Source organism: Selaginella moellendorffii, unplaced genomic scaffold (assembly GCF_000143415.4).
Source record: "Selaginella moellendorffii unplaced genomic scaffold, v1.0 SELMOscaffold_12, whole genome shotgun sequence".
In the NCBI taxonomy this organism is placed as follows: domain Eukaryota; kingdom Viridiplantae; phylum Streptophyta; class Lycopodiopsida; order Selaginellales; family Selaginellaceae; genus Selaginella; species Selaginella moellendorffii.
Genome location: NW_003314273.1, coordinates 2,654,178 through 2,665,942, shown reverse-complemented (window position 1 = coordinate 2,665,942; position 11,765 = coordinate 2,654,178). Strand labels below are relative to the sequence as shown.

Sequence of the window (11,765 nt, the reverse complement as noted above, 5' to 3'; positions counted from 1 at the left end):
TTAAAAACTAAATGTGCAGAAAGAAAACCCTAGTTTATATATTAGTCCAGATTGAAACCAACTAATGGCTATTAAAATCCCACAATGTTAATAATAATATATAACATTATATTGTCACTTAGGATGATATTTAGTATTTATGCAAGTTTCCCTTATATCTTTAAGGGATGGCATTGCAATAATGGTTTAAGCATAGACTCCCATACAACTTTAAGTGCATATTTGGACATACTAATAACTATTATGATGTTTTTTAGCAATTGCGTAATCAAGGGCCATCTAAGTCAAGCATAGTTATTTCGGAGTCTATTGTTTCATATGGAGCTAAATATATTTTAAAGTCTATTGTTTCATGTGGAACTGAATATGTTAGGGCTGATCAAATTTTGTATGTTGTGGCTAACACTTCATCAAAATCTTTTGGGACTTATGGATACACTTGCCCCAACCACCTTTAACAATACTCTTCCACTAACATAATGTCATAAGATATCATCTCTCCCACTTGTAGTTGAATATGCTTCAACTCCTCTTGTGGGAGGTGATCATATTCTAATGGAAGTTGATAATATTGTTGCCTATAGACGAGGATATAATTATAGTTGTAATGTTCATTGTTAGGCATGTGATAAGGTTAGCTATACATATTGGCATTATCAGTAGATCCTAGATTAGTGTCTTTAATTTCTTGGGTGGAGGCTTTGGTGTTAACAATGTTTTATTAGTACTACTATGGTGGAAGGTCTTGATATTAAAAATTTTACAAGAAACAAGGAATTATATAAATAATAAAAGATTTTATGTGAATAAGTCAATGACCCCTCTATCCTTTTTCTAGGAATATTATCAAGGGGTTCACTTGCCACCAATTCATCCAATATTCACTTTCCAAGCTCAAATTTATAACAAGAGATCCTTTAAAATCCTCTTTGTATTAGTTGATACATATATTTAAGTTTATCTTCTATTACTCAATTTGTTGCCAGATGTTACTATCTATATTTAATTGTATAACAAAGTTAATCTTCATTATCTATGGCAATGGCCATACACATATGTGTATGTGGGATTAGGTGGGTTTAGTTGTGCATATGGGTGATTTTAAGTTTGAGTTCCAATCATTACAAATGGTTTTGAGTAAAGTTTTTGATTTCATCCTTGGTATGAATTAGTTGCAACAAAATTATGCCAAATGTGATTTTGAGGCTTCTCTCTCTTGCTTTGTAGTTCCTTATATTTCTTTTATTCCTCTCATTTTTATTCTATATTATCTTTTAGCTTCTACTTCTACTTCCATTACTTTAATCTCTTGATTATTTCTTACCATGTTTCCTTCTTATTCACCCTCTCAAACAGTCTTTATATTATGGCATGACTGGCTTAAGTAAAAGTATGTTGATCTCTTTGATTTTGTGGGGTGAAGATTGCAATATGTCATCTTATTCTAACTAGGGATGCTAGTCTGATCAAGGTTTTTTTTCAGTGTTGATCACTAAAACATATTAAGACCTTACAAGTAAATGTTTGAGAAAGGTGTTATTTAAAAGTTTTGGAATCTTTGGGTATATAAACCTTATATTATGAGAAATTTTGATGAGAATATTTAATTTTATGTTGACTACCATTAAATAATGTGATAATCCCAGATGTGTACTCTCTTCTTTACATTATTAATCTTGTAGATAATTTAGGGAGAAGTTGTTAGTTCACTAAGTTGAATATTATTTTTAAGTATTGGCAAGTACCAATGGCTAAAGAAGATATTTCCAAAATTATTTTCTATACCTCATTTAGTTTTTATTAGTAATGTTGTTTAATTTGTTCAGAGCTTTCGTGACTTTTTAGCAGATGATAGATGAGGTTCTTTGTAATATGCTGAAGGTGATTACTAATTTCATCAATAATGTCTTGATCCACTTGAAAAGGATATGGGAGGAGCACATCCATGATATTTGCAAAGTATTGAATTAGTTACAAAAAGTTGGTTTTAAAGTGTATATTTAGGTCCAAGGACATAACTTAGCTTGGATGCCACATTTTTTACCAAAGTTTGCAAATTCTTATAGCTATTTTGAAGTTTTTTACTTTAAAGTATGTGACCAATATATAATGCTTCCTTAGCAAAATGTAATATCTTAGTCATTTTATTGATTATATTTCTAGTAGCATTTCAATATTGCAAGTATTGTTGAAGTTATTAATATTATCTTTCTCCTTGTCCAAGGATTGTGAGTGAGTATTTATGAATCTCAAAGAGGTGTTGATGGATACTTTAGTTTTACTACACTTGACCTTTCATCTTGTATATGAATACTTTCAATATTAGTTTCAAAAGTATGTTGATGTAAGAGAGTACGAGTGTGTGAAGTCAGCATCATCTCATCTTATATATCAATCATACATTGCAACCAGCATAAGTGAACTACTCCGCAATAGAAAAAGAGTGTCTAAGAGCTATTTAGGGTTTCAAAAAGCTTTATGTTTACTTGCATAGTTCTTAAATGTTATTATTGCAGTCACTTCATTATTGTAGCAAAAAAACTTAGTCAATCATGTTATTTGATGAATTTTGAAGCTTCGATGTTATTTATTGCTAGGGGAGTTCTACAATTGATGCTAACACCCTTTCTTAAGCTTCTCTCCCGTCTTTGCTCTCTTCTCATATTCCTAACAAGCTTATTATTCTATGATTAATGGATTTGCTAAATGAGAATCCTATATCATTGTGATGGGAATCTTCAGCCAAAAATGCCATATTCAAAGTCAAAAATATATATATGTACAAGGTGTATATAGATAAAATCATCCCCCCTATACCCCTACCAACCACTTTACTATTCTACCACCACCTTTTCTTTATAACCTCAAAAACACTCTTTTTTTTTCTATATCTTATATTCATTCTATTACCTATCCACTCTACGTACCTTATGTTCCACCATCTTTGTAAAATGATTTCTTATATAACTCTTATATTTAAGCATACCTTCCAACCTTGCAAAGATTTCTGCCACCATTTAAAAATATTTTCTTATGTAATATATATTAGTCATATAAATCTAACCTTTCCTACATCAATATTTTATGATATCAACAACAAAACATAAACTATGTTTTAAGGACTATATAAGGAGGAGCCCTTCATGACACAAAGCATTAGAGCATGAAGTATGGAGTGATTTTAATTTAAGTTTTCTTTTCTAGTTTTGCAATAATCTTTCTTTAAGTCTTACTTCTTTGAAAAATATAAAATTAAGAGTTAATAGAAATCCCTCTCCTCTCTCTTTCTCTTAAAGCACAAAGCATATAGAGATGGTGCACTACTAACCACCAAATTTGGATACAATAACTTTATAATAGCATAGAGAAAGGCTAAAATCTTTGTCAACCCCCTTCACCAAAAGATCACTTTTGATCACGTCACCACTTCATGACAGGGATTTCCACATATGGATAATACCTGATAATCATGCAACAAGCACCAATGGATCCTAGAAAACACCTAAAGGAGTACCAAATATGGATTATAAAAGAGATCATTTAAAATCTTGTATTGGAGAAATAAAATCTAAAACTCTTTTTCTTCCTTCATCACCATCAACGGTTACTATATTTAATATTTAGTGTTTCGTAAACTAGAATTACTTTCTTTTAATGAGGTTTATAAGGCTTAAAAGGTTAAATCATAGATACAAAGACTTTGTGCTGGATTTGAGAATTCTACATTATTTGCTAATGATTTATTATTTAAAAATTTATATTCTCATAATTTTGTGACAACATTTATAACTTTATGAGGACTAATCTTAATGACCATTTATAGCTAATAGTGCCTTTGATCTTTATTCCACATATTTCCCATGCTTATTATAACTTTTACATAGTGGGCATATGGAATATTGTTGTATGACTAAGAAGCTACACAAGTCTTTTTATTAGCAGAATATATAATATAATATTATCTAGTATATATATAGTTGCATTTGGTGTGAAACCTATAATACTCCCTCTCATATTACAAAATGATAATTAGAGTTAATTGCAGTTTCCTATCTATTTGAGTTGGTGGCATTTGATCTAATGGAATCATTGCCATAGTCAACTGGCAATAACTACATCATTATTCCTTCTGACTATTTGACTTATTAAGTGGAATTTCATGCTCTTACCAATGCATGTACAATAATTGTTAAGTATTTCCTCTTCAATTGAGTGGTGTTTCAACATTCTTGTTTATAATGGATTCTTTTAGATAATAGTCTTGCATTTATGTCTGGGGTATTTCATATCTTGATGTTTTGATTGGGGATACATCACATTTTTATAAGTGTTTATCATCCATAAATAAATAGTTTAGTGGAATGGCTTATTCAAACCTTAAAAAAAAATTTGTGAAATATATGAACCAACTGATATCCTCGAAATCTCGGCCAGTCAACAAGGCATTTGACTAATCTCAAACTTCTAACATTCGAATTAGGATGGTTATTTGTTATTTCTTGTGTATATAAATATCATAAGCGTATAGAGTTCCACTGATGTTTCACAATATAAACTCTTATATAATTATGATTTGATATTGCCAAAATGGTGTTTAATTTACCTCTAGGATTACTATAAGGTACTAATGTTAGGTCTTGGGATCAATATTTGATGAGCATTTGCCCACTTATTTAAATAAAGTTTGTTGAACACTTAGGCTATGTATAAGTGGGATAACAATGGGGCTACAACTTTCATCATTGTCCACCTATAAAGTATAAAATAAATTATATAGTGTTAATTCATTTTCTCAATGTTATAGTATGTGGTTTGTCTAATGGGCTTCTTGCTCAGTAGAAAGGACCATATCAAATATTGTGGTAAGTTGGATTGCAAATTATGAGATTCACTACAACATTAATAAACCAATCCTTAAAAAATTATGTATATATAGCAATTAAATGCTTTGTACAAAAGGATTTTAAAAAAATCACATTGTCTATAAATCCACCAATGCCTCCTCCTAATGTTTCTTTAGATTTTAACCCACTAAATAATCCTAATTACCTTTTATCCTTCTAAAAGAAGGGGATGATGTGAGGTTGGTTGCTCATTATAAAGTGATCAAACCAATAATACACATCATCTTTAAGATTCCCATTAAAGAAATTTGGCCAGACAAGCAAAAGAAAAAAAATTACACCATGTATTGTGAACCCCACCATTAACTAAATTTAATTGGTGTTATAATTGCATAACATCAAACAATTACAACTACTACTTCAAAGTCTAAAGAGGAGAAGGAGGAGGTTCTTTGCAAGAACCTGGTTGCCACCTGCCAGGTTCTAGAGAACCCTCTCATCCTTGAATAATGTTATCCCATGTGTCTGTTAACAGTCTCACCACAACCTATTAACCAGGCATGGGCTCACTCATTCCCTCCCGAACACACTCGCCAGGCTAATGCCTGGCTCGCCCAGGAATGTGCTTGCCCTACCTGGAAACTCCTCCTTCCAGGTGAGTATCAAGCAAGAATGCAAGAATTGCCATCCTAAATCTTGGCTGTCCATTGGTCTATCATTTCTATACAATCTAGACCATGAGGTTTAGTTATATGGTTTTGATGCTGTATAGTGGGATTTTGATAATTTTCAAATTAGTTTAAATTCAAACCACTTGCTTAAGTTAGGGCTCTTTTGTTTTTCCTTTTCTCTTTGTTCAATTTTCATGGTACTCTTCTATTAACTTGATCCGACAGCTGCCGACGGCTGCCAACGGCTGGATCAAGTTAATGGGTGAGCTACAGCCCATTAAAAAAATATTAGAAGAAAATTCAGAGCTAAACTGGGCTAGAGTTATTTTGCATGATCAATAAGTTCCTTCCACTTCTGTGATAGACATTATCCAGCTGCACCACCAACTGAGCTCGGAAGCCAAACAAAAAGAGATATAGATTTTAGGGCAATACTTTAAACTAATTGTACTTCAGTAGAAATAGGGTTTTGTCTCAATGTCAAGTGTTTCCGTTTGCGTTCGCTTCCGGCCGTGCAATTCCCGGGAGATCGCGAGCACTGGAGCGAAATCTAGCCGCATTCACATCCTGGACGATCGATCCTTCGATTTCAAGGTGAGCGCCAGCTGCATTGGACGATTTACAATCGCGATTTCATTCAGGACGACAAAGAGGGAGCGATCGGGTTTTCTTTTGACAGGGTCTTCAACGAGGGATCGCCTCAAGGCGATGTCTTTGACTTCGTCGCCCTTCCAATTGTGCAGGGTAAGGTTTGATCAATTGCCTTCGCTTTGTGAGATTTAATTCGTTGCTCATTGGATTTTTAAACGCAGATGCTATGAATGCCATCAACGGGACGGTTCTTGCGTATGGACAGGTACTCTCACGAATCATTCATGCGATGAGAGGTACCCATGTCACTGTTTTCTTCTCTGGTTTTTCGTTTCTAGACTGGTGCTGGAAAGACTTTCAGTATGGAGGTAATATTTCGGCTGTTCTTGCGGGTCATTTCGTGGAGAGATGTCGCAGGGCACTGATGATCCTGGCCAAGAGGGAATTCTACCGAGGGTGGCACGATGGATTTTCCAGTACATAGAGACTGCTGACCCGGTGTACGAGTTTATCATCAAGCTGTCCATGGTAAGGTGTTCGTATATCGTTTTGTATTTCTTATATTCGCTTGTGAATAGGTGGAGATCTACATGGAGAGAATAAGGTCGAGGCTGCGATGGTTTTGAAGTTGCTCGAGACTTGAATACTTCGTCATTGTCATGCAGAGATCTTTTGGACTCGACCAAGGACAACCTTCAAGTAAAGGAAGATAAAACACGCGGAATATTTGTCGCTGGTGCTTCAGAGGTGAGGAGACCGTCCGTCTTAGATTAACTCGAGTGCTGATTGCTTAGTGACAGGTTTATCTTCAGTCGGAGGAAGAGATGCTCAAGACTGTGAAGGTACCTACAATTGATTGATTGCTGCTTTGGCCATGCTAACTTAAGCTTATGCACAGGCAGGAATCTTGAACAGAGCTGTGGGAGCGACGAGTATCCTGAGGCTTATCAAGACTTGCTGCGTGTGTCTCCTAACATTTCAGATATGAACGCCAATAGCAGCAGAAGCCACTGTGTGTTCTTGATAACCATTCAGCAAACGAACTCGGAGGACAGGAGGTCGAAGAAGCGCTCCCTTCTTTTCGTGAGGGATAAGATCTTATTTATCATCGTCTCTTTGCAGCGTGAAAACCGGAAAGTTGTTCCTGGTAGACCTTGCTGGATCTGAGAAAGTGGAGAAAACATGCGCCGAAGGAAAGCTCCTAACGGAGGCTAAGACAATCAACAAATCGTTGTCAGCTCTTGGAAATGTGATAAATGCTTTGACCTGTGGTAAGCAATCTTCGTGGCTGGCAAAAGAATGCAATCGTTTTTCGCAGAGAAAGCGTGCCATGTACCTTACCGTGACTCAAAGCTGACGAGGATTTTGCAAGAGTCCTTGGTAACTCTCGAGCGTTAACAGTAAATTCATATGTTCTTTTGATCTTATGCCGCGCAGGGTGGAAACTCACGGACGACTCTGCTTTGTTGCTGCTCTTCGGGCTCATATAATGCAGCCGAAACGCTCTCTACGCTACGCTTTGGACTAAGGTAAAAAGCTTTCCAATTTTTAAGCAAGGGGCCGGCCTTTATGAATGCGAAGACAGGGCCAAGGAAATAAAAAACAAGCCCAGGGTCAACACTGAGAGATCAAGATATGATCTAGAGCAGGCACTCCTCAAAGCGGAGGGAGAATGCGAACGCTTGAGGTCTCAAGTCATAATGCTCAACGCTCGAATTCACTCGTTAACTGGAGAAGGTATAGAGTAATCTACGTGCTTAACGATCATCTAGACGGCTTTTTTTGCAGACAATCCAGCAGCCAAACTCGCGGTTGGGCGAGAGGCCAGCAGTGGCATGCTTGAAAAGGTAATCTTTCTTTCTTGTGTTGTTTTTACTTACTGGCAGTGATAATCGTGTTTTTCCATCGTAGCTGAAGGTGGCTCTCTCCAAGAAGACACCAAATCTGGACGACGTAGTGGAGATCGTCAGGCAGCTGTTTGAAGAGGAGGGCCTTCTTGGCGACTTCTCTGAAGTGCCGGATGCCGATCTCACGGCCGTTTTAAACGAGGAGATGAGAAGAACCTTGACTGTCATGCAAAACACGGTGGACGAGATCGCAGAAATATTGGACAAGGTAAAGAAAAGCCAAGCTACTATACTCTTCTTTATGTCTTTTCTGGCCTCGCTTTGGCAGCTGCCCGGCGAGAGCGAAGTCCCCGAGTGCCGATGCGGTGGGAGGAAAGCTCCAGGTAGAGTTTTGCGATGGCTTTGCTCGAGAAACTTAAGTTTGTTTCCAATTCAATCCAGACACGCTAAAAGCCGCTTGCGTCCGGAGAGCTCAGATCATCCGGCCCGTCCGAGGCGGGACACATGGAGCCCGTGAGTCGACATGGAACCAAAACAACAAACTCGCAACGGAAAGCTCGATGGATTCAGCTGGCAACGTTTTGCAGCGCCTGATGATTGGCTGGTGGAAATGGCCAACGATGCCGTTGCTGCGAGCGCGAGACAAAAGCACCACACTGTTTTGATTGAGAGCTCGCGATCGATCGAGAGGATAAGTTGGAAAATGATTTCACTTATCTTTTGTTTAGAGATCCCCACAAATGCTAGTAGAACCAGCTTCGTCGGAACGAACAAACCACCTAAAGGAAAACCGCAGCTTTGCTCTTGTTTTAGATGCACGAACTTCCAACTCGAATGTACATGGCCGCCGCATCTGATACATGAGAGCTGTCATTGCTGTGGACGTGGGCTGCTCGCTGTAAAACTACAGCTTACCTTACCTTATTCGTTTACAATTGAACATCAAGTATCTTTGGACGACTTATTACGTACAGATTCGAAATCTTGGACCAGAGCCATGCATGTGGAACCTGAAGAAGGAATAGTGTTCCTGGTGGTGGTGTTCACTTTGTAAATTAGGCTTTGCCTCTGTGGTCCATCTAAAATGGTGACAAGTATCTCTGACAAGGCCAACTGAGGCGGCCGAGATCACATGGGCGGACCACAGGTCTGAAAACACGCAGCGGTGCCTGCTGAAAACAATCAGTCGCTGCTTTACAGTCCTATAAATGTGTGCTTGCATTGCTGTGACTTGCATAAGTCATTGGAACCATGCTTCTTCGTGCTCTAGCGCTCTTTGCACTGTGTTTGCTGGTATCGGCAACACCATCATCACCCCCTCCTCCTGGTTCATGTTCATCCGACGCTGACTGCCCGGAGGCATACCCCTGCTGTAGTCCATGGGGAAACTGTGGCAACGAAGTCCCATGGTGTTCGTCGCCGCCTCCACCGCCTCCACCTTGCAAGTCTCCTTTATATGGTACTACTAGTGGTGGTACTCCCTTCAGTGGAAGTCTTACGAGTACGCCACTGGAGGGGCTACGCATAATCAGCGGTTGTGTGGTTGATGCCATTCAGTGGAAGCCTTCGGGTTCTTCTTGGACTCAAATGTATGGAACGAACTCCTGTTCAGGATGCTTACCAAAGCCGCCTCCGCAAGCTGGTCTGAGAGGCACACTCTACGAGGTCTGTTTTAAGCTAACGTTTTTCTTACATTATCAATTTCTTTCTTGCAGATCTCTGTGAGCTCGGACGAGTACATTTACAAGTTATCAGGTACAACTGGAACAGACAAAACCTGCGGTGCTGGTGGGGCGGGAGAAGGTGTTGTTTCGCTGACCGTGCATGTCAAGAACATGAAAACTGGTGTAACCAAAACATATGGTCCATTTGGTGATTCGAAGAGCGGCACTTTCTTCGAAACGGCACCAGGCAACATAGTCTCGTTCTTTGGATATGCAAGTACCAGATCATATATGAAAGGCATCGGTGTCATCTATTCGACGTGCCCATCCGGTTCTGTTCGGATCACGCCCATGGGGGCGTTTAGCATCATTTAAGGAGTTGCCAAACTATGATGCTATGCCAAACTATGTAATAAAGATTTTGAAGCTTGCAGCGCTCCAGAGAATACAAGTCTAACTGCTACCAATAATGAACTATTTATCTATATGCTGTTTTGAATGCCAATCCTGAAGCATGAGACGCATTTTTTGCGTCGCTGTCATCTTCCATCGCCTCCAATGGCGTCTTCACTTCCGTGGTTGGGCGGGGTCTTGTTCTAATGGTTCTTTTGCTTCGTTTCGTTTATTCGTGCAATGTCTGAGAGATCGCGAGCGCTGGAGCGAATCCAGCCGCATTCGCATCCCGCACGATCGATCCTTCGATTTCAAGGTAAGCGCCAGCTGCATTGGACGATTTACAGTCGCGCTTTCATTCAGGAGAGATCGGTTTTCTTTAGACAGAGATCTCAAGCGGATGTTTTCGACTTCGTCGCGCTTCCCATTGTTCAGGGTAAGTTTTGATCGAATGTCTGAGATTTACTCATGGAATTGTAAACAAAGATGCTATGAATCCCATCAACTTTACGGTTGACAGGTACTCTCACGAATCATTCATGCGATGAGAGCTATCCATGTATCACAACGCTTTGTTTTATTTTCTAGACTGGTGCTGCAATGACTTTCAGTATGGAGGTAGCGTTTTCTCCTTTGTTCTTACGGGTCATTTCGTGGAGAGACGTCTCAGGGCACTGATGATCATTGCCAAGAGGGAATTCTACCGAGGGTGGCACGATGGATTTTCCAGTACATAGAGACTGCTGACCCGGTGTACGAGTTTGTCATCAAGCTGTCCATGGTAAGGTTTTATATTTCTTATATCGCTTGTGAATAGGTGGAGAGAATAGAAGTTGCTCGAGACTTTAATACATTTTGGACTCGACCAAGGACAATCTTCAAGTAAAGGAAGATAAAACACTCGGAATATTTGTCGCTGGTGCTTCAGAGGTGACGAGAGCGCCCGTCCTAGATTAACTCGAGGGCTGATAGCTTATAGTGACAATCTAACAATTGATTGATTGCTGCTTTGGCCATTCTAACTTAAAGCTTATACACAGTACACAGGCAGGAATCTTGAATAGAGCTGTGGGAGCGAGGCTTAACAAGACTTGCTGCGTGTGTCTCCTAACATTTCAGATATGAACGCCAATAGCAGCAGAAGCCACTGTGTGTTCTTGATAACCGAGGTAAAAGAAACGTTCCCTTCTTTTCGTCTCTTATTTATCATCGTCTCTTTGCAGCGTGAAAACCGGAAAGCTGTTCCTGGTAGACCTTGCTGGATCTGAGAAAACATGCACCGAAGGAAAGGAAAACTCCTAACGGAGGCTAAGACAATCAATAAATCGCTTTCAGCTCTTGGAAATGTGATGAATGCTTTGGTTATTGTAACAGAATATTCTTTAGTCAACTGTTTTGGCTCCCCTTACTCCCCGTTGACTTGGCTCCCTCTACCTTACCATGACTCAAAGCTGACGAGGATTTTGCAAGAGTCCTTGGTAACTCTCGAGCGTTAACAGTAATTTCATGTCCTTTTGATCTTATGCCGCACAGGGTGGAAACTCACGGACAATATCTACTTTATTGCTGCTCTTCGGGCTCATATAATGCAGCCGGAACGCTCTCTACGCTACGCTTTGGACACAAACCTTTAGTGCTGCTGCCTCCCATGGCTTTACATCTCGAGAAGTAGATTTAGTCGGTAGAAAGCTTTCCCTTTATGAATGCGAAGACAGGGCCAAGGAAATAAAAAACAAACCCAGGGTCAACACTGAG

At 39.0% G+C, this 11,765-nt stretch overlaps 2 protein-coding genes and 1 long non-coding RNA gene across 3 annotated transcripts; 2 read left to right on the top strand and 1 right to left on the bottom strand.

Moving 5' to 3' along the window:
- Window positions 1-3,270: 3,270 nt before the first annotated feature.
- On the bottom strand, window positions 3,271-11,672 carry LOC112346086. The gene is made up of 3 exons (XR_002992281.1): window positions 11,633-11,672; window positions 9,152-9,155; window positions 3,271-3,283 (listed from the first exon to the last, which is right to left on the bottom strand). It is a non-coding gene; the product is annotated as an uncharacterized LOC112346086 (long non-coding RNA).
- Window positions 5,978-8,765, top strand: LOC9646689 (kinesin-like protein KIN-1). The gene is made up of 18 exons (XM_024674169.1): window positions 5,978-6,109; window positions 6,157-6,259; window positions 6,328-6,371; window positions 6,445-6,474; window positions 6,524-6,634; window positions 6,685-6,710; window positions 6,772-6,853; window positions 6,907-6,948; window positions 7,005-7,038; window positions 7,089-7,164; window positions 7,229-7,377; window positions 7,425-7,486; window positions 7,544-7,635; window positions 7,692-7,843; window positions 7,895-7,953; window positions 8,018-8,221; window positions 8,282-8,336; window positions 8,395-8,765. The coding sequence occupies exons 1-18, from the start codon at window positions 5,993-5,995 to the stop codon at window positions 8,616-8,618; spliced, it is 1,662 nt and encodes a 553-aa protein (XP_024529937.1). The 5' UTR covers window positions 5,978-5,992; the 3' UTR covers window positions 8,619-8,765.
- LOC9646688 lies at window positions 9,179-10,091 on the top strand. Its single transcript, XM_002969585.2, has 2 exons — window positions 9,179-9,618; window positions 9,669-10,091. Exons 1-2 carry the CDS (start codon window positions 9,205-9,207, stop codon window positions 9,990-9,992), a joined length of 738 nt encoding a protein of 245 aa, XP_002969631.1. The 5' UTR covers window positions 9,179-9,204; the 3' UTR covers window positions 9,993-10,091.
- Window positions 11,673-11,765: the final 93 nt, after the last annotated feature.